Source organism: Pseudorca crassidens, chromosome 4 (assembly GCF_039906515.1).
Source record: "Pseudorca crassidens isolate mPseCra1 chromosome 4, mPseCra1.hap1, whole genome shotgun sequence".
NCBI classification, from domain to species: Eukaryota; Metazoa; Chordata; class Mammalia; order Artiodactyla; family Delphinidae; genus Pseudorca; species Pseudorca crassidens.
In genome coordinates, this window is record NC_090299.1 from 110,061,976 (window position 1) to 110,081,110 (window position 19,135).

At 36.7% G+C, this 19,135-nt stretch overlaps 1 protein-coding gene across 8 annotated transcripts in view; it reads left to right on the top strand.

Annotated features, from left to right (window-relative positions):
• MRPL1 (mitochondrial ribosomal protein L1) overlaps positions 1–18,535 on the top strand; it is a 93,198-nt gene extending 74,663 nt beyond the window's left edge. For 3 of the 8 annotated variants that reach the window (XM_067736339.1, XM_067736338.1, XM_067736342.1), the window contains 2 exons: positions 12,236–12,317; positions 13,726–13,916. In XM_067736339.1, the coding sequence (XP_067592440.1) occupies positions 12,236–12,317; positions 13,726–13,844 (201 nt within the window). In that variant the 3' untranslated portion in view covers positions 13,845–13,916. Of the gene's footprint in view, positions 1–2,102; positions 2,330–6,918; positions 6,998–11,103; positions 11,148–12,235; positions 12,318–13,725; positions 13,917–15,648; positions 15,703–18,492 lie in introns of those variants that run through there. The other 5 variants (XR_010943094.1, XM_067736341.1, XR_010943093.1 and 2 more) reach the window with 5 other exon arrangements.
• The last annotated feature ends 600 nt before the right edge of the window (positions 18,536–19,135 follow it).

The window sequence follows — 19,135 nt, forward strand, 5'->3', positions numbered from 1 at the left end:
TTAAATAATTTGGATTGAGGAAGACTTCTAAAAACTTCATTAAATATAATTGAAATTTTGAAGAACATCTTTTAAATGTAATATAATAGCCTAGCTTTGACATGAATGGTTATCATAGCATTAAAGGAAAAACAACTGGAACCCTTTTACAATCATGTAAATATCCAGATTTTGAAGACTTGTAAATAATAATGCTATTGGCAAATCAAACCATTTTCTTAAAAGAAATAAAAAAAAACAGGATAGGACATCTCAGATTTCTGTTTATAATAAATCATGCCAAGACCTGATTTAATTAGTGTTTCTTGTCTGGGTTTCAAATATACTTGGATCTTTGACATACTTAATATAAAGGCAGTGTCTTTGATGTGCTTTTCCCCCCTCTTTTTAAAGTTGTAGACATGGTCCATTCATAGGTGTGTATCACTATGTTTTGCTTGTGTAATAGTGAATTGTTTCGTGGCAAGAATATTGTCAACTTGCCAGCTGATAAAAGATGATGTATATGGTAACAAAAATAAACAAGTTCAGGGCAAGGGAATATAAACATAGTAAAATCTTTTGTTGAAATCAGAGCCTTCAGTTTTAGCGAACATGTTAGAACAGGAAAAGTGAACGTGTCGGAGTTCAGTTAAACAAGATGTGAGTAGTGTAGAGCGTGGAAAATGAAGCCTTATTTTGAAGCATCTAGATCCACAAGTTGAGAAAGTGGCAAGCAAGGAGTATTGCTTAAATCAATTAGATACAAACAATAGTTGGATACAAGGAGGCAGCTCATTGGTTCATGGCTCATTGCCACTTCCCCTCCTTTTTCCTCCATTTCTTCCAGTTGATGATTAACTTTTCTTTCATTGCATTATTTTTGGTATATTGCAGTGTACTGTGTCATAGATAAGGAAATTTAAAGGTGGAAAATAAACTGTAGAATATAAAAGTCCAATTCTGTACTTTTTAGTTCTCAATAAAAATAAAGGAGGTAGACTGGCAGTAGATCTTAGATTTCTAAAAGTATGGGGCTAAGAAAGAGGAGAAAATAATGTTTATCCTGGACCCAGTATGTGCCAGCATTTTGCTTGATGCTTTATTGTGAGAGATGTATATTTATTTAACTGGGATGAATAGTCTTTGTAGTATTTTAGGGTATATCCATTGTATGGATTTTTATCAGTTGTTCTTACCAGTAGTCATATTAGAATTAAAAATAGTTTATTATCATTTTTAGTTTTCTTATCTATACTGTCATGAAAGCAGATGATAATTTCCCAGAACTTTTGGGATGGGAAGTGTGACTCTCCCCTTCAATCAGATATAAGTAATAGCATAAGAAAAACCATACCATTTGAGAGAAACAGCTAACTTTGCTTTTTAATTCATTGCAGTAACTCAACAATGTAGTGATCATTGATCAATAGAATAACACATGATGAAAAATATGTGACATAACATGCAGTAGGGAAGTAAACTGACTTGCTTTCCTTTGTTTGCCAACCCATTTGTTAATAAGTAATTGTCAGTACACTGCACACACAGCTTTCTTTTGTTAGCTTTATTTCAAAAAGCAGTGAAAAGTATGATAGCTTTTACTGAATTCTGTCTTTATCCAAATCCTTGTAGAAGAAATTGAATGGATCTGAAAGATAATTCCCTGCGATTTTCATTAGTGTTACTTCTAAACAAATAATAGCATTTAGTAATATAGTATTTACAGTAAACAATAAAACATCTATAAGATCCTATTATGAATTATTAAATATATTAAATGTAACACAAAACTACGGATTTTTCAGACAACTTTATCATGAGCAATGATGAAGGCTGCTTTTGCCTTACAGCACCCATAGATTTTGGTAAAGATATTGATTTGTTAAAGTGATGTAAAGCATAAATCATACTACACCTTGTCTTTGCATGAATTTTTGTATACTTGGAGATAAATAATGTATTCTAATACAGGAGTTGGAAAACAATGGCTCTGTGGTCTGTTTTTGTACCACCTGTGAGCTTAGAATGGTCTTTTAAGAGGTTGTATAAAAAAAGAATATGCAGCAGAAATCATATGTGACCCTCCAAGCCTAAAATATTTACTCTTTGGTCCTTTACAGAAAAAGTTTGCCAACCCTAAAATATAAACATATAAAACATAAGCCTGGGAAGTTCTGGTTCCAAGTGAGATGGTGTAATAATCACATGACACCCTATCTCTCTCAGTGAGTGCACCTATTATAAAACCTGGACAGAATGCATGGAGCAGCTATTTGAAGACTCTGAAAAGTCAATAGTAGCAGGTGAATTAGGGAAGACCAGAATTTGAAGTACCACCAAACTGGCGGTGAGTTTGCCATTTTTCCTTTTGTGTTGTCACATGGCCTGGTCTCAACATAGCCTGAAACCGGGAAGCAGACATCAATGCAGGCAGAGAGCCCCAGGAGAGCTCTAGGAGAAGCCCTCTACCTCAGGCTTGGGAAATAGAGATCATGGCTCCTAACAGTGACAGTGGGTGCAGAGGAAGACACAGGTATCTAAAATTGAGAAATGGGGTTGCCTCACTTTCTGATTGGAGGATCTATGGTCTCAAGAGGTAGGGGCATGCACCCTTTTCTTATCTTCTCTGTCTTCCTGCCAGTTGGCCCCCACTGCCAAAACAGTTGGAGGAAGTAAGAGGCAAAATGTAAATAAAACCTCAGCTTTCTGGGCAGAGTGCTGAAAAGGAGAGCCTCAGGGAACCAGAAAGTACTGGGGATATCAAGGGGCGGGGTACTTAGGAAAGGGATCTCATAAAAATTATGTGTTAACTTCTGGAGCTGAAATTAATGGAGGTGACAGAGGAAAGAGTCAAAGAACTTGAAGGTAGATCATAAATCTAAAAAACAGAGATGAAAGGAAAAAAAAAAAAGACCATCAAGGCCCTATGGGACGATAACAAAGATCTAACTTTCATATCGGTGTCTCAAAAGGAAAGGAGGAAATATTGTGCAGAAAATTACTTTTTTAAAAAATGGTAAGATTATGGAGAAACTCTCATACATTGATGGTTGGAATACAAAATAATACAGCCACTCTAGAAAACAGTTTGATAGTGTCTTGTAAAGCTAAATATACGTTTACTGTAAGGTCCACCAGTTCCATTCCCATAGAGTTGAAACATTTGTGGTGAAATCAAAACTTAACGTTCACACAAGTATCTGAACACAAATATTTATAGGAACTGTAGTGATAATCATCAAAAGATGGAAAAATCTCAGTTATCCTTCTATGTGTGAATGGATTAAAAAAAAAACATGTGGTACATCCGTATAATGGAGTATGACTCAGTGATAAGAAAAGGTATGAACTATTGATAGACACAGCAATTTAGGTCAGTCCCAAAAGGTTACATACTGTAACCTGAGTGAAAGTAGTCTCAAAAGGTTACATACTGACACCAAAAGCCCAGGTAACAAAAGAGATAAATTGTATTTTATCAAAACAAGACTTTTGTGCATCAGAGGACACTATCAACAAAATGATATGGCAAGCCACTGAATGGCAGAAAATATCTGCAAACTATGTATATACCTGATAAGAGACTTGTATCTAAAATATATAAAGTACTCTTATAACTCAATAATAAAAAGATAAAGTGAGCAAAGTATCTGAACACACATTTCTCCAAATAAGATATACAAATAGCCAATAAACACATGAAAAGATGCTCAGCATCATTAGCCATCAAGAAAACGCAAATTAAAACCGAATGAGATACTGCATTACACCTACTGAAATGGCTGTTACCAAAAGAACACACATTAGTGTTGGCGAGAGTGGGGAGCATTGCTGGTGGGGATGTGAAGTGGTGCAGCTGCTGTGGAAGATGGTGTGGCGGTTCCTCAAAAAGTTAAACAGAATTACCATAAGATCCATCAATTCCACTTATAGATATATACCCCAAAGAATTGAAAGCAGGGACTCAGAGAGGTATATATATACCCATGTTCATAGCAGCATTGTTCACAATAGCCAAAAGGTGGAAGCAACCCAAGTGTCCATCTCAGGCTGGACGGATAAACAAAATGCATATGTACACACAGTAGAATATTATTCAGCCTTAAAAAGGCAGGAAATTCTGACACTTGCTACAACATGAATGAAACTTAGAGACATCATGCTAAATGAAATAAGCCAGTTACAAAAGGACAAATATGTGATTCCACCAAATATTTGTCCCAAAGGACAAATATTATATGATTCCAAATGTGATATGAGGTACCTAGAGCAGTTAAATTCATAGAAACGGAAAGTAGAATGGTAGTTGTCAGGGGCTGGGGGTTGAAGGGAATGGGGAGTTAGTGTTTAATGGGTACAGACTTTTAGATGCAGGAGATAGGGTTCTAGAGATAGATGGTGGTCAGAGTTGTACAACAATGTGAATTATGGAGGAAAGAAAATGAAGGTTACATGTAAATATTCCATCGGTATGACTTTTTTTTTTTTTTTTTGCCGTACGCGGGCCTCTCACTGTTGTGGCCTTTCCCGTTGCGGAGCACAGGCTCCACACGCGCAGGCTCAGCGGCCATGGCTCACGGGCCCAGCCGCTCTGCGGCCTGTGGGATCTTCCCGGACCGGGGCACGAGCCTGCGTCCTCTGCATCGGCAGGTGGACTCTCAACCACTACGCCACCAGGGAAGCCCTGTATGACATTTTTAAAGAGATGAAAAGTTGCCAGGGATTAGGAGTGGCTAAGAGAGGCCACATCAGGGATGAGGAAGGATTTTTTGGGTTCTGTGTCCAGTACTGTGGTAGTGGTTACTCAAATATATGCAGGAGTTAAAATTTATAGAACTGTACACCCCCAAAAAGGTTACTTTTACTGCCTTTCAATTCAAAAAATATAATTAAATATATACATAAGTCTGTAACAACATAATTAGCTGTTAGGACCCATGGTGGTGGGGGGATGTGGAGGTCTGGGTCTATCCCTCCGTACCAAAAGTGAGAATGGTTTTTATTTTGTTTCAGTGAAACGTGAAGAAATAAAGTATACCTTGTCATTTATAGCATCTTTTTTTTTATTTTTTTATTTTTTGCGATACGCGGGCTTTTCACTGCTGTGGCCTCTCCTGTTGCGGAGCACAGGCTCCGGACGCGCAGGCTCAGCGGCCATGGCGCACGGGCCCAGCCGCTCCGCGGCATGTGGGATCTTCCCGGACCGGGGCACGAACCCGTGTCCCCTGTATCGGCAGGCGGACTCTCAACCACTGCGCCACCAGGGAAGCCCCATTTATAGCATCTTAAAGGACTGGTTTTATAGTTTAAAATGCTAAACTAAAACTGGTTTTTTTTTTTTTAATCAACAGGTGATAACATGCACATAATAATATTTGAAAAATACTGAATAGCATAAATAAGAATATAAACGTTATTTTAAAATTGCAATTGGTAACATTTTAGTGCTTTTCATTACTGCTCTTTCTCTATGCATGCATTTGTGTGTGTGTGTAGCAGAGCAGAAACCTTATTCAGAAACCTTGATGAAGGAATGGAAAAGGGAAGCCTCGAGCCCTAAAAACACCTTCTCCTTGAGGGGAGGGGAGTAAATGAATTTTAAGGGGTAGGAGGCAGGCATATCATCAGGGCTCTAGGAAAGGGGAGGAGATTTCCAAGGCACTATGCATTTATTTTTTATGTAATTGCTGTCATACTATATATTGAGTTTTCTATTCTCTTTTCCTTAAATACTCTATCTTGAATATTCTCCAGAATATTCTCCAGAATCATTAAAATTCTTACGGAGTATTATTTTCATAGCTGTATTGTGGATATATCTTAATTTATTCAATTTTACTCCTTTTCTTGGGCATTTAGGTTGTTTCCAGCATCACCCATTATTATAAGCATGATTCCTTTGAACATAAATTCTCATGTGCACAGAATGCAGTCTGTGTAAATGTACAGGTCTGTTGAAAAGTCTGAATTTAATGGAGTACAAACATGAAACAGTCTTCTCCATCCCCCGATTCCAAGTGTGCCATGCACAGGCATGTTAGGTGACAGGCATGATTCTAGTGGCTCTCAGTAATTAAAAGTGCAGTGAGATTCAGTTCAAAAATGTGATCTGCTATCCAGAGATTTTCCTTGTTCAATTTGGAACCAGGCTTTTATAGCTCGTGATCTGAAGCAGGGAGGGCTTAGTAAAATTTCACTCACACCTTCTCCCACTCTAGACTGTAGAGTGCTGCAGTGACTTGATGCAGTTCTAAATACCTCACCCTACTCCCTGTTCCAGGCCTAACTCTTCTGTGGTAGAGGCTTAACAAAGGGAATAAGGGAGAAGTGGCAACTTCCCCGTCTTATCTGCCTGTATTTGTGGTCCCCACTTTGGTTGTTGCCACTTCTCTGGCCAGTGACCAGCTCTTACTTATTTGATGTCCTTCAAGCATATGTTCAGCAAACTAGTATATTCTTCTGGCAGTGCCCCCAGTCTCTACACAAGAGCCTCTTGGAGCCTTGCCTCTTGGCCTGCTTCTCCTTAGCGTGGTTGTTGATTATGGTGAGAACTTTTCGTCCTTAATTGTTGACGTCTTTCTTTAAAATATAGGGCACGCAGTACATGCCTTTTTTGCTTTCAGATTTAGGCCCTGGTCATCAGTCCTGAAGAAACTTCCAGAAAGGCCCCATGCAACATCTTGTTTCAAGTGCATATATAGAATATACGGCAGTTGTTGAAACAGTTGCTAAGCATTTTTCCTACTTTTATTTTAAATGGCAATGCAATTCTTAGCTTGACAAAACATTTTTTTGCCTCGTCTGCATAATAGATGCATTGTACGATACCAAAAGTCTATCAGCACCCAACAAAGCTTTCTGTTAAACACAACAAAACAAAAATCTTTTCTGCTTTAGCAAAAAGTAATGGTTTCTTTTGCCCATTCACTTTCTCAGACATCCTTTGGTCTATCTTCCACAACAGAGGTCTGCAAACTGTGGCCTGTGGGCCACTTCCAGCTCTCCAGCTGTTTTTGTAAGTAAAGTTTTCTTGAAGCACAGCTGTGGTCATTTGTTTATGTATTGTCTGTGATGACTTTTGCACCACAACAGCAGAACTGAGTATTTGCGACAGAAACCGTTAGGCCTGCAAAGCCCAAAATATTTACTGTCTGATCATTTACAGAGAAAGTTTGCCAACTCCTGTTTTACACCCTTCCTCTAAAATTCTTTCCAAAACGTAAACCAGAAATACCATTTGTCTGCTTAAAAACATTAAGTAGCTTCTCACTGTTGACAGAATATATTCTAAAATCTTTAGCTTTACATTCAAATCTTTTTATAATTTAGTGTCAAATCACTATGTCAAGTTCAAATTCAGGATTTCCTGTTATTTTCAGTGATGCAGCTTGAAGTCTAGAGTTACAAATTGGCAGCTTACAGGCTGAGTTTGGCCCCCAGACTTGTTTTGTTTTATTGATTCAGCATTTAAAAACTAGATAATGTCACATAGAAATCCAGATTTCTAGTTGTTCTTCACCAGTCAAGAGTTCTGATAAACCGGCCTCAGAGCCCTCAGTGTAACATTCTGATAGCACTCAGTGGCTGCTGCCTCTTCCCTATGGAGCAGTGCTCTCCACCTATGCACAGCCTGTGCCCCGTGGGTCCTGTATGCATATGCACTCAAACCCAGTCCTCTTCAATCATGCATGTTACCTGCTGTGGCCACTGTAGCCATTTGAGTTTGCAACCCTGGGCCTAGATATAGTGAGCTGCCTTCTGGTCACCTGATCCACCTGTTCTCACATTACCTCTTGCTGCTCCATCTGCCTAGAAGATTCTCTTTGTCCTTCAGAATTCTTCATCCTTTAAGACTCAATTTAAATATAACCTTTGTGAAGCCTTCTCTGCCAAAGGCAGTCACTTCTTCCTCTCTACCCTTGTGGCACTTTGTTCATTTGATTAGAGTAGCACCTGTCATGTTGTATTTTAGTGACCAGATGGTGAGCTCCTTGACGTTAAGGTTTGTATCTTACTCATCTTTCTGTTCCTAGTCCCCAGCATGTTGCCCAACAAAGAGTGAAGGCCAAGTAAATGTTGCTGAATTGTACGCTGTTAACATCTAAAAACTGGGAAGGTAGGAAAGGATTCATTAGGTGCAAAGAAAAATTCATATTTTTCCCACTTAAATGTATATTCTTTCCCTTTCAGTATTTCACTTAGTTTCCTCTTTTTCTCCCCTTAGTTTATAACCAACTCATTTGTGTTTCCCAGACAACTGACACTTTAATTTTCATTAAGGATTACCAACACTTACTAGCTGTGTCCAGGGTTACAAGCTAATAAATGGTGGAAATGGGGTTCAAAGTCACATTTCTCTGCCTTTAGAGCTCATGCACATAGCTGCTGAGCCACTCCTTATCATGTGCGTGCTTTTGAATAAGTTACAAAGTTTTCTAAGTCTCAGTTTCTAATTGTAAAAGAGGAATGATAGGGCTTCCCTGGTGGCGCAGTGGTTGTGAGTCCGCCTGCCGATGCAGGGGACACGGGTTCGTGCCCTGGTCTGGGAAGATCCCGCATGCTGTGGAGCGGTTAGGCCCGTGAGCCATGGCCGCTGAGCCTGCGCGTCTGGAGCCTGTGCTCCGCAACGGGAGAGGCCACAACAGTGAGAGGCCCGCGTACCGCAAAAAAAAAAAAAAAAAAAAAAAGAGGAATGATAATGGTTCCCATCTTTTAGGATACGTGGGAGAAATGAATGAGAATATCTATGTAATGCTTAGAACAGAGTTTGTCTTAGAGTAAGCACCCAATAAATAGAGCTGCTCTAGTATTATTATTACTGCTGCGACTGCTGCTGCTACTACTTCTACTGCTACTGTTACTTAATGTTGTATAGGAGATACACAGACTGTCTTGTCTTCCTTTTCTTGGTTTAGACTTTCAGGAGTCAAGGGAATTGAGTATTGGCCCACCTGCAGAAACCATTGCCAGGCTACCCTATTTGTAACCCTAGAACATTGCACTTGGAAGGGGTTTTGGAGGTCAGGTGTTCTAACAAGTGCTTATCCAAAGCAGCAGTCCTCTCTGCAGTTCCCAGCTAGAGATGATCAGTCATCTAGAGGCTGTTACAACATTTACAGTAACAGAAGCTGGCCACTTTAGGTGGAAAATATGACTGTTTAAAAACTGTGCACACACACTTTGCTTTTTCTTTTTCTTTTTGTCCTCTGTAAAATGTAGAAAATTAAGTTGAATCCTCTTTCCATACTGTTGTCCTTAGTCCTTCAAAGTATTTGAGCCAAATTAAACAGTGACACTGGTGGTTCTCAGAGTGTAGCCCTTTTAACTTGAGCCCCTTTGCTCAGGAGCCTTTCTTCTCTCTTCCCCTTTCTTTTATTCAAAGAATCCTCGAAGACCCTAAAAGCATAGGCTAAAATTTTTGTGTGCCTGTGTGCATTTTTCTGGTGCAAGTTTTGATAACCCGAAAAAAGTTTAAGAATCACTGTCTTAGACACTCTCATGACTATAGTTTATCCTGCATATGTCTGCATCTCAAAGGGACAAACAATGGTTAAGGACCACAGTTTTTTAGTTTTCTCATAATGGTAGAGAGCGATTGAAAACAAAGGTTAGGAATTGCATAGAAAGAGGAAAATCTGAGAGTTAAAGCAAAGAGGTATAGTTCAGCTGTATCGATTGAGCCACCTCCCTGACATCTTTGGGAAGTCTTCCGTCTAGTCTGCTTAGGGAATTATTTCTGATATAATAAGGATGTTAAGCAGAAGGGAGGATTCAGTAAATCAGTCTTTTCTTAAAAACATTTATGCTACAGAACAAGGAATAACTATTTTGCCCTGTAGTGGACAATCACTTTAGCTAAACATAGGTACTGTTATGACTGTTATATATTCAAATACACACATGTACACACACAAATACAGTGCTTAACATAGTTCAATATCACCTTCAAGGTCAACCTCTTCCACTCCCCCAGCCCCCACTTTTTTCCTGCTTTGCCAAGTCTAATGCTCTGCTATTGAGAATCTAACAGATGATATATCCTCAAAATGGTCCTTCTTACCTTTGTCAGGCCACAGAATGTTACGGTGTGGAAAAGCACTACTGGAAGAACAGAGCAACTGAGATATAGATGGAGAAGCTTGTAAATGTTGCTTTCCTGAGTTATCTCTAGATCATTGTCGGCCCAAATAAATTTCTTATGCAAGTTTTGATAAAATGCATGCATGCATGCATACATTTTTTTTACATAGTTCTTTGTCATCAGTAGTCAATTGTGTAATCCAAGTTATGCCCATAAAATATATCTTTTTCATAATTTTACAAAATATCTAAAAGAAAAAGTAAAGTGAGGTATTATGGCTAAAAATATATTTTAAGATTCAGTAGAGGACATAGTACTGATAATTAGAGGTGCTAAAATTTGGACAAAAGTGTGAACTATATTTTTGGGTTTTTTTGTTTTTGTTTTTGTTTTTTGCGGTACGCGGGCCTCTCACTGTTGTGGCCTCTCCCACTGCGGAGCACAGGCTCCGGACGCGCAGGCTCAGCGGCCATGGCTCACTGGGCCCAGCCACTCTGCAGCACGTGGGATCTTCCCGGACTGGGGCACGAACCGTGTCCCCTGCAACGGCAGGCGGACTCTCAACCACTGCACCACCTGGGAAGCCCTAAACTATATTTTAAAACAATTTGTATATTTTAAAACTTAATGAAACCATTGAAGTCATCTGTTTTGCATTTCTTTTTTGTTCTTCTTGTTGTTTGGGTTTTTTTGTTTTGCATTTCTAAAGCCTATGTTGTTAGGTTATTGTAAGAATGGCAATATAAGTCTGCAGAAAGTATAGTTACAAAAATCTGAGAAGTTTAGTATATACAGTCCAACAGTATAGCTTGTAACTATCAAGGAAGATATACTGGACCTCTTGCTTTTTCTTGTATCTATTGCTTTCCCAAATCTAAGGTAAGTATAGGTCTTTACAAAGGGTAAAGGAACTCCTTAGAGCTGTGTTGGTTACTTAAGTTGATAATAGAAAGGAGGGAAAGTGGAGAATTAAGAGAGGAATGAAAGGACACATGTTGATACTCTTGGTGTTTTGTTTTGTTTTCTTTTTTTTACCATAGCAAATGTAAGGTGCCCTGTCTGTCAGTGAACTACGTACTTCAATACAACTTAAAGTCTATAAGTTCTATGGATTTAATAAGGAGAACTAAGCATTGCTTGATTTTTTTCCCTCTCCAAACTCCCACTTGTGGATTGGCATAAAGTGAAAATTCCTCCAGTAATGCCAAGCCTTCTCATTTAGGGTTTGGTACTGCATCATGCCTAAGTGAATGTCGAATAAATGTTGTCTGATGATGATGAGAATAATTTGTTTCAGGAGGAATTCTCTTTATGCTTATGTACTGCATTTCTCACAGTGGTCTCAAGAGTCATTGGAAAATAGAATTCTTGTTTGAACTCTTACTGTCTAATTTTTGCCAATTATACTATTATAAGTTTTATATGAATTTTAAAAACTGGATTCATTTGGCAAAGTGCAAAATCCTCTAAACATAGGAATGCAATGGAACTGATTTTAACTGGTATATTTAAGAAGAATAACATGCACTGAATTTGAATGGTAAACTCAAGGACTTTCCAAAGATGTGTGCTGGGTTTAGGTGTTTTATGAATAGGGCTCATTCACTATATATTTACTTACTGTAGCTTTTACTAAGTAGCAGGATAATTGTTATAGCAGAGTTAGAGTGTTAGCATAGCATCTTGAAAATGCCTCTGTGTGGGATACGTTATGTGAATGTGCGTTGTCAAGTAGTTTCATTTTGGACTTTTGAAAGCATTAACTTCTAAATATTTTCTTAGTTTATTTTAAAAAATAAACAACTTGAAAAAAAAATGTCACTAATTCCTTGGTGGTAGGGAAGGGGTGGGGGGAATGGTGTATTCTGCCCCAGGATATGCTTTGGGGAAATTACTTGGAATTCAAGGAATCGCAAGTGGAGCAACTTTAAAACACTTTGCTATAACGTGTTCTAAAAGGTAATTAAGTCTTGACATGTAAAGACGTGTTAATGTAGTATTCTGAAAAAAGTTATGGAAGTTTTTTTCTTTCACAGTAGGGTCTCCTAATACATAATTTGCACTAGTTGAATATTTGAAAAAACTGTCTGGAACAACTACTGATACAGTTACCAAAAATTGTATTATCATCTCACTTTCACATCATTAACGTTATATATCCTTTTCTTTCAGCTGGATATGTCAAGTGACCAGATAGCTGCCAATCTGCAAGCAGTTATCAGTGAAGTTTGTAGGCAAAGACCGCTGAATTTGGGTAAGTGGTTCCCTGGGGTAGATTTCCTTGTAGCTCTGTGATACTTTAAAAATGTAAAATATTAAGAAAACAATCCAGTTAATATGCAACTGCAATAGCAATAATATTTCCAGGGATTAAAGAAATACAACTTAATTCTCCAAAGGATTCCTAATGACCTTATTAAGAAGTTGTCGTTGTTTGGAGAGGAGACCTCTTTAACATTAATAAGGAATACATTGTGAAACCTTTATAAATTCCCACATTATTTCTACCGTTAAATGTAATAAAGTTTGAAAGAAAACTGTAACGGATTGCCTTAAACTTACAATAGTGTTTAAGCAGAAACTAAAGTCATTTATGAGATAGATGATATTTTGAAGCCAGACCATTCACTTTGTCACTGGTACTAGCAGTTGGCTTTCTTAATCTTATTTATTTTAGAAAAGAAACAAGGTTTTTAATCATGTCACAAGAATCACTATTTATAAATGGGGTGATTCGTGGAGAACAGTGAAACTTGATGTGGAAGCTGTGTCATAGGCTAGGAACACGTGTAGTACCCACTGCATTACCTGCCATTCACAGTCCTTCCTCAGGCAAACGTGTTCTCTTTCTGCTGGTTGAAAGCAAGAGTCTGTAACCCTCATTTAACTATGCACTTACAGGCTTACTATTATAGGAATCTGTCATGTTTCATTTTATAAACCAAGTGTATAATTAAAACACAATCTCACGTTATGTTTAACCTTCTTTGGGAGTTAAACACACTGATGAATAAATACCTCATTTGTTAATTCTATTGTGCTAGATATGACCATAGTAATTAGTGATTGTATGTGTATAGATTCTTCTCTTTCATGGAGAACTTTGTTTTGAGTATAGGAGCCTCTGAACCTATATCAGGAGTAGAATGATGAACAGTAAATCTCTAAAAGCAATGTAGTTACCTTCTCTTTGCCATTTTAACTGAGGGTCCCTTAACATTGTTCTTATGAAACGCTTTTTAATTTTTAAGGAATTTTACTAAATGTTTGGTAACACAGAGTTAGCATCTGTGCTGTTTTAAATAAATATTTAGAATCTTGCCATCAAATGTAAATATCATCACCTGTTCCCTTTACTGTTGACGTTGCAATGAAATAAATTCTAGGTGATCACCTTCTGAAAGAGAGAAATGAATTATTAGTGAATATGTGTAGTTCCATCTGTAAATCTCTAATATACTATGGTACAGCTAGTTTGTCTTCTACTCTAGAAATGAAGCGATCTTCCCTTTGTTATAATTCAAAATAATAGTTCAGTAATATCAGTACTTTTCAAGTGAAAATATAACACGAGTCCTATAAAGTTTCTTGTTGTATGTTTGTATTTGCTCATTAGGTATCTATGGAATAAAATGAAAATTGATTCTTGTCTTTGTTTTCAGGACCCTTTGTGGTACGTGCTTTCCTTCGAAGTTCAACAAGTGAAGGTTTGTTACTAAAGATCGAGTCATTATTGCCTAAAGAAGTAGAACCTGAAGAAAGTGACAAAAAAGCTGCCTAAATTTGTTACATTGAGAAATTATTTTCAGTGGATCAAGAAACAACAGAGAAAATTAAAAACTTTAATTTCTAAGTTTGGTGTCTTGTTATTTCTTGATCATCATACTTGAAAGTAAATTTTAACACTGGAAAATCTTATAATACTTTCAAAACTAAGAAAATAAAATTTGCTCTGTGTCTGAACCTAACTTTTAGATCATGTTAAATTTTCTTCCTTAGTATTCAGATTCTACAATCTGATAATTATAGCAGCAATTTCTAGCTTAATAACTTTCCCTTGAGAGTCATACCATCTGAGGGAAAAGTAACATCCTCAGTTCCCATAAGACAGAGAATGGCAGAGTCATGAGCTACATCACAAATATGACTATTTTCTGAAGAAAAAATATGGAAAATCTTCATTCTAATAATTCCTTAATGTCTTTTGTGATAGCATGAATATAGAAAATGATTAAGCCCTTAAAACAAGTGGGTGGAAAACTTTTTTTTCTCTTAGGAATCAATTTATAGTATTTGTATTTTTTGTAATAAGAATATTGTATATTTTATTTATTTATTTTTTAAAATATTATATATTTTAATGGTGCTTTGTAATATACAAGGCACTGTGTATGGTGTTTTTATATACTTTATTTGATCCTGAATTCCTCTGCTTAATAGCAAGTTGTTAGTGTTTGTTGAATGAATATCCCATGAGGTAGATAAAACAACTTAATTTATAGTTGAAGGATCAGGCTGCCAGTTTGCATACTGGTGTTGGTCCTTAAATGTTTACTGGTATGTGACAAAACAAAAAAAATAAGGATAATTTTGTCATGCAGTTGCCAACTGTCCTTTCTTGGGAACGATTTCTTTTACTCTGAGACTGTCTTCCACTTTTTTTAGGGGATGTTCAAGGGCTTTTTCTTATATGAAAAAATAGTCCTGATAAATTTGTTGGTGGGTTTTAATAACACTCACTTTGTAAAGAATATTTTGACGGCTCCATATAGGTCTCCCCAATTGTTTTTGAAATTTTAGTGGTCTGACAAGTCCAAAAGACTGTGAACAACCATTGTACTCCACTAAGCCTTTTTTCCCACAAGAAAATTAAAATTTAAGGGCTGTTTACCAAAAGCAACTGTAGCATTAACTACAAAACAGTAACAGCAGTTACCTTTTATTGAGTGCCTACTACTATCTTATGCTTTTTATGCATTCTCTCATTTCATCCTCGCAGGAGTTTAGTAAGAAGGGCGGTACTCTCACTTTACAGTTAAGGAAATTGAAACTTGTGTGAGGTCCTCTAAGTGGCAAACTAAGATTCAAACCTACATTTGTCTGATTTTGAAGCCTGTTCTCATAACCATTAGGCTATTTTACCTCCTTTTTATGTGTTCTAAGATAAATTAAACTATTTAACCAATTTTAAATTTTTAAAATATTGAATAATTACACTTCAGTTTCTCGGTATGTCTAGCTATGGGGTTATGGCACAGTGATGTGAAGAAAGTTGAAATAGAAGGGTTGGAGGAGTGGGATGAGAAAAAAGCAGCGCAGGATGGAGAGAAAAAAGATATCTACTTGTTTCCCACATTTATGGTCTTCTGAAAGCATACTGATTGTTATTTAAAGACCCTAGATCACAGAGTAGAAACTCTATTACTGTATTTGTGGGTTTTCTGATTAATAGAGTAAGTATACTCTTATTATAGAGAACTTTAGAAACACTAATAAATATAAAAAAATAAATCACTCAGAGTCCTACTACTCAGATAACCAGTATTAATATTTTGGTGCTTCCCATTATCTTTTTCAATTGACAGAGAATGAGAGACAGAGAAACAGAGGGAACATGTACGCACATGATGTTATATAAAGTAAGCATTTCCCCATATTATTTAAAATCTTATATGAAAAGCATTTTAATGATTGAGCAATATTTCATCCTATTGATGCTCTAATTTATGGAGTCAGTTCTTAGTTTGGGGGCATTTAACTTGCTTTCAGGTCCCCCTTAACCTTATTATTTACAATACTTTGGAGAAAATCTTTGAGCATAATTTAGTTTCCTCTATATTTCTAGAACTGACCTTCCTGAGTTAAAAGGTATGATATGGCTAAAGGTCTTAATTATGTCTTAGAAAGATACCTTTCTGAGCAGAACAAAGGAACAAGGAAATATGGTTGGAAAACTTGCTCTGGGCAAGAGCATTTCAGGGTCTTATTAACTGGCCTATGACTAAATTATTCCCTAACCTTCCATTAGAGCGTTTTTCCTATTGGCTAACTAGAACTAATGTTGAGTGTTCATAATGGTATATGCTTCTGGAAAAATAGTAGAATTGCACTAGATTACTCTTCACGTAAACCTCTCTCTTTTGTGTTATTAATGTATTTTCTTCTTTCTGAGAAAACAGTAAATTAAAATCTTATATTTAAAAAGAGTAAAAAGTTTTAAATAATTATGGTAAATATCAATACTAGTAATTCTCAAACATTAGCCTGCATCCAAATTACCTGGAGGGCTTGCAGGCACAAATTGCTTGGCACCAGTCAGCATCTGGGGTGGGCCTTGAAAATTTACATTTCTAATAAGTTCCTGTTGCCAAACCCAATTCGTGCACCTGGTGCACAGTGAGGCCAAACAAACCAAAATGTTGGAGTTTGGAGCAGAGAAAGGTTTATTTCACGGGCCGAACAATGAGAATGGGCTGCTGGTGCTCAAAAAGCCTGAACTCTCCCAAGGTTTTTAGGGAAGAGTTTTTATAGGCAAAATGTGGGGGGAGGACTGAAAGGTGAGTGACCTTCCCCTGATTGGTTGGTGATGAGGTAACGGGATGATGTTCCACAAAACTCAGTCATTAGCCTTCAGGTTCCAACGTGTCTGGGATCCAGAGCTTGTGCTCTGACTGAAGTTACCATCCTCTACCTGGGTGGTTTAGTTCCTGGAGAACTATCAGGTTATGTATAGCCCTTGAGGAGGAACCGGGACCCTGCCCCATCGCTGCACTGTTTCTTGACTGCCTTTCCTTTATTTCTGCATTCCTTCACTCTTCTGTTTGCATCTGCCCTCTGGAACTCAGGGAACATCTAGGAGGCTAAACCTTTTTCCTACAAGCAAGGAAGTGGAGGACAAGGAAAGGCTTTTGTCCACAGGGTCCTGCTCAGTTTCATTCGCAGGTGATGATGTTGCTGGTTCAAAGACTGTATTTTGTGAACCACTGATACTAATGGATCTTTAAACCCTGGATAAAAAAAATCTCTAGCTTTGGTATCAGCATTAGTTTATTTTCAAATTTGACAGGTAATTCTTGTGCAGCAAGGTTGAGAATCACTGGTGTATGCAATTAACCAAGTTATAAGAGGTGAAAATTTTTTAATAAAAGTCAAGATTTTAAAAGACTGAGATGAAAAAAAAGATAATGCACTGAATTTAAGAGCCAGGACTAGTTTCTAGCTTCCTGGTCTATCCCTATGTGTAAACAATTTGAATTCCTATGGGAAAACAATTCAAAATCTGGGATCTTCTGTAAAACAAGGACATCATAAGGTGATCATCAATGTACTTTCTAACAAAAATTTTATGACACAGCTTTTGTAGTTGGCATTTCATGTTGTTAGAAATGATGTGATAAAACATTATTAATTAACATTACTAATATAAACACACGTAAACATAAGTTTAATGGTATTACTTATCATCTTGTTAAAGACCAGAGGCTTGCGGTGGGATGGGGAGACCTACTCAATAGTGACTTTTTTTAATAGCAAGCAGTAATCGCAGTGTCCAGTAGGTGGCAATAGTAACCTTTCATACAGCTTTTAAATAGTTGTGTACTTATTGGTAAATATTTGTTTTCTCATTTGACTATACAACTAAAATAGCAAAAATACTTTATAGACCCCTGGAGCTTCTTGTGTTCTACTCTGGCCATTGAGGGCATTTAGGTTCTTTGGATTGTATTTTTCATGTAATAATGGGCAAAACACCTATTTCTAGTTCTTTGAGAACTTAAGAGTACATAGTAACAGAACTAGCCACAAAAGGTTGTATATAAATATCAATACTTTAAAAAATAAGAAGGAAGAAATTGGTATCTTCACTTAAATTTTTGTTTTTGAATCAAAATATGAAATTAGAAATGTAACTATTATAAGGGATAGGTTGAAATAATAGTTTTCATTCTGAAGGTATTCAAAAGAACAGAAAGTTTTACTGTATTGCTTTATTTTTAAAAATAGAAGGACATTAAATAAATTGGGCAAGTAGAGAAAGGAAGAACACAATCAAAAATTTAAAGAAAACAATGACCCATAATTCCTTAAATAACTGCTTAACATTTCGTATACTTCCTTTTTTTCTTCTTCCCATGGGGAGGTCTCCTTTTTCTCCCTGAAATAACATGGTTGTGATCATGTTGGGTATAGGGTAGGAAGGGAGATGTCTTGGCTTTGGCGGTTTCCCACATCTCCAGCTCTTTAGTCACTTTTATTTGAAAAAAGCCAACCAAAAGCAATTTTCAAGTATTTGCTAAATGAAAGGTTTAACACTTCCTATATCTTGTCATATGTTGCATAAATATAGTATTGTTTCCTATGTTGGTAATTACTTTAATGAAAATTAATTTATGTAAATTTTAAGTTGAATAACCCAGTGTCTCCCAAAGGGCAATAAGTGTACCAAGGAAGACAAAGAAATGAATTTTGATGGTAAGTGAGCCACATCTTTAAGGGTTTAGTATGTTTTACTATATTATAGGAAAATATAACTTGCACCTAAATGACCATGATTTCATGGGCATTGTTGCCTAGGATGACATTGCCTAGATGATTATTTGTAAAGTCTATTTAAAAATATTGTGTAAATTATGTAAATATATAAACTATATAAACTGCTTTCCAAAGTGGTTATACAATTTTACATTCCCTCCAGTAGTGCATAAGGGTTCCAGTCTCTCCACATCCTTGTCAACACTTGGAATTGTCTGTCTTTTTTATTATAGCCATTCTAGTGAGTGTGTAGTAGTCATATATGTTTTAATTTGAAAATAGATTATTTTGCTGAGAAAGTGTTTGGGGATAAATGATAGAGTTTTAAATGTGTGCCATTTAGAAGATGGAGTATATTTATACTATGAAGCTCCAGAAGTAGAGGTAGGACTAATGTAGACTTTATAGGGAAGCAAATTCTGGCAAAAAGTTAAGCAAAAGTTAAATACTAATGACTTTCTTGCAAAGTTGTAGTAACCTTTTTATTGAATATATTTACATCCAGCTGACTCAGTGCTTCCTCAGTTACAGTCAACAGAA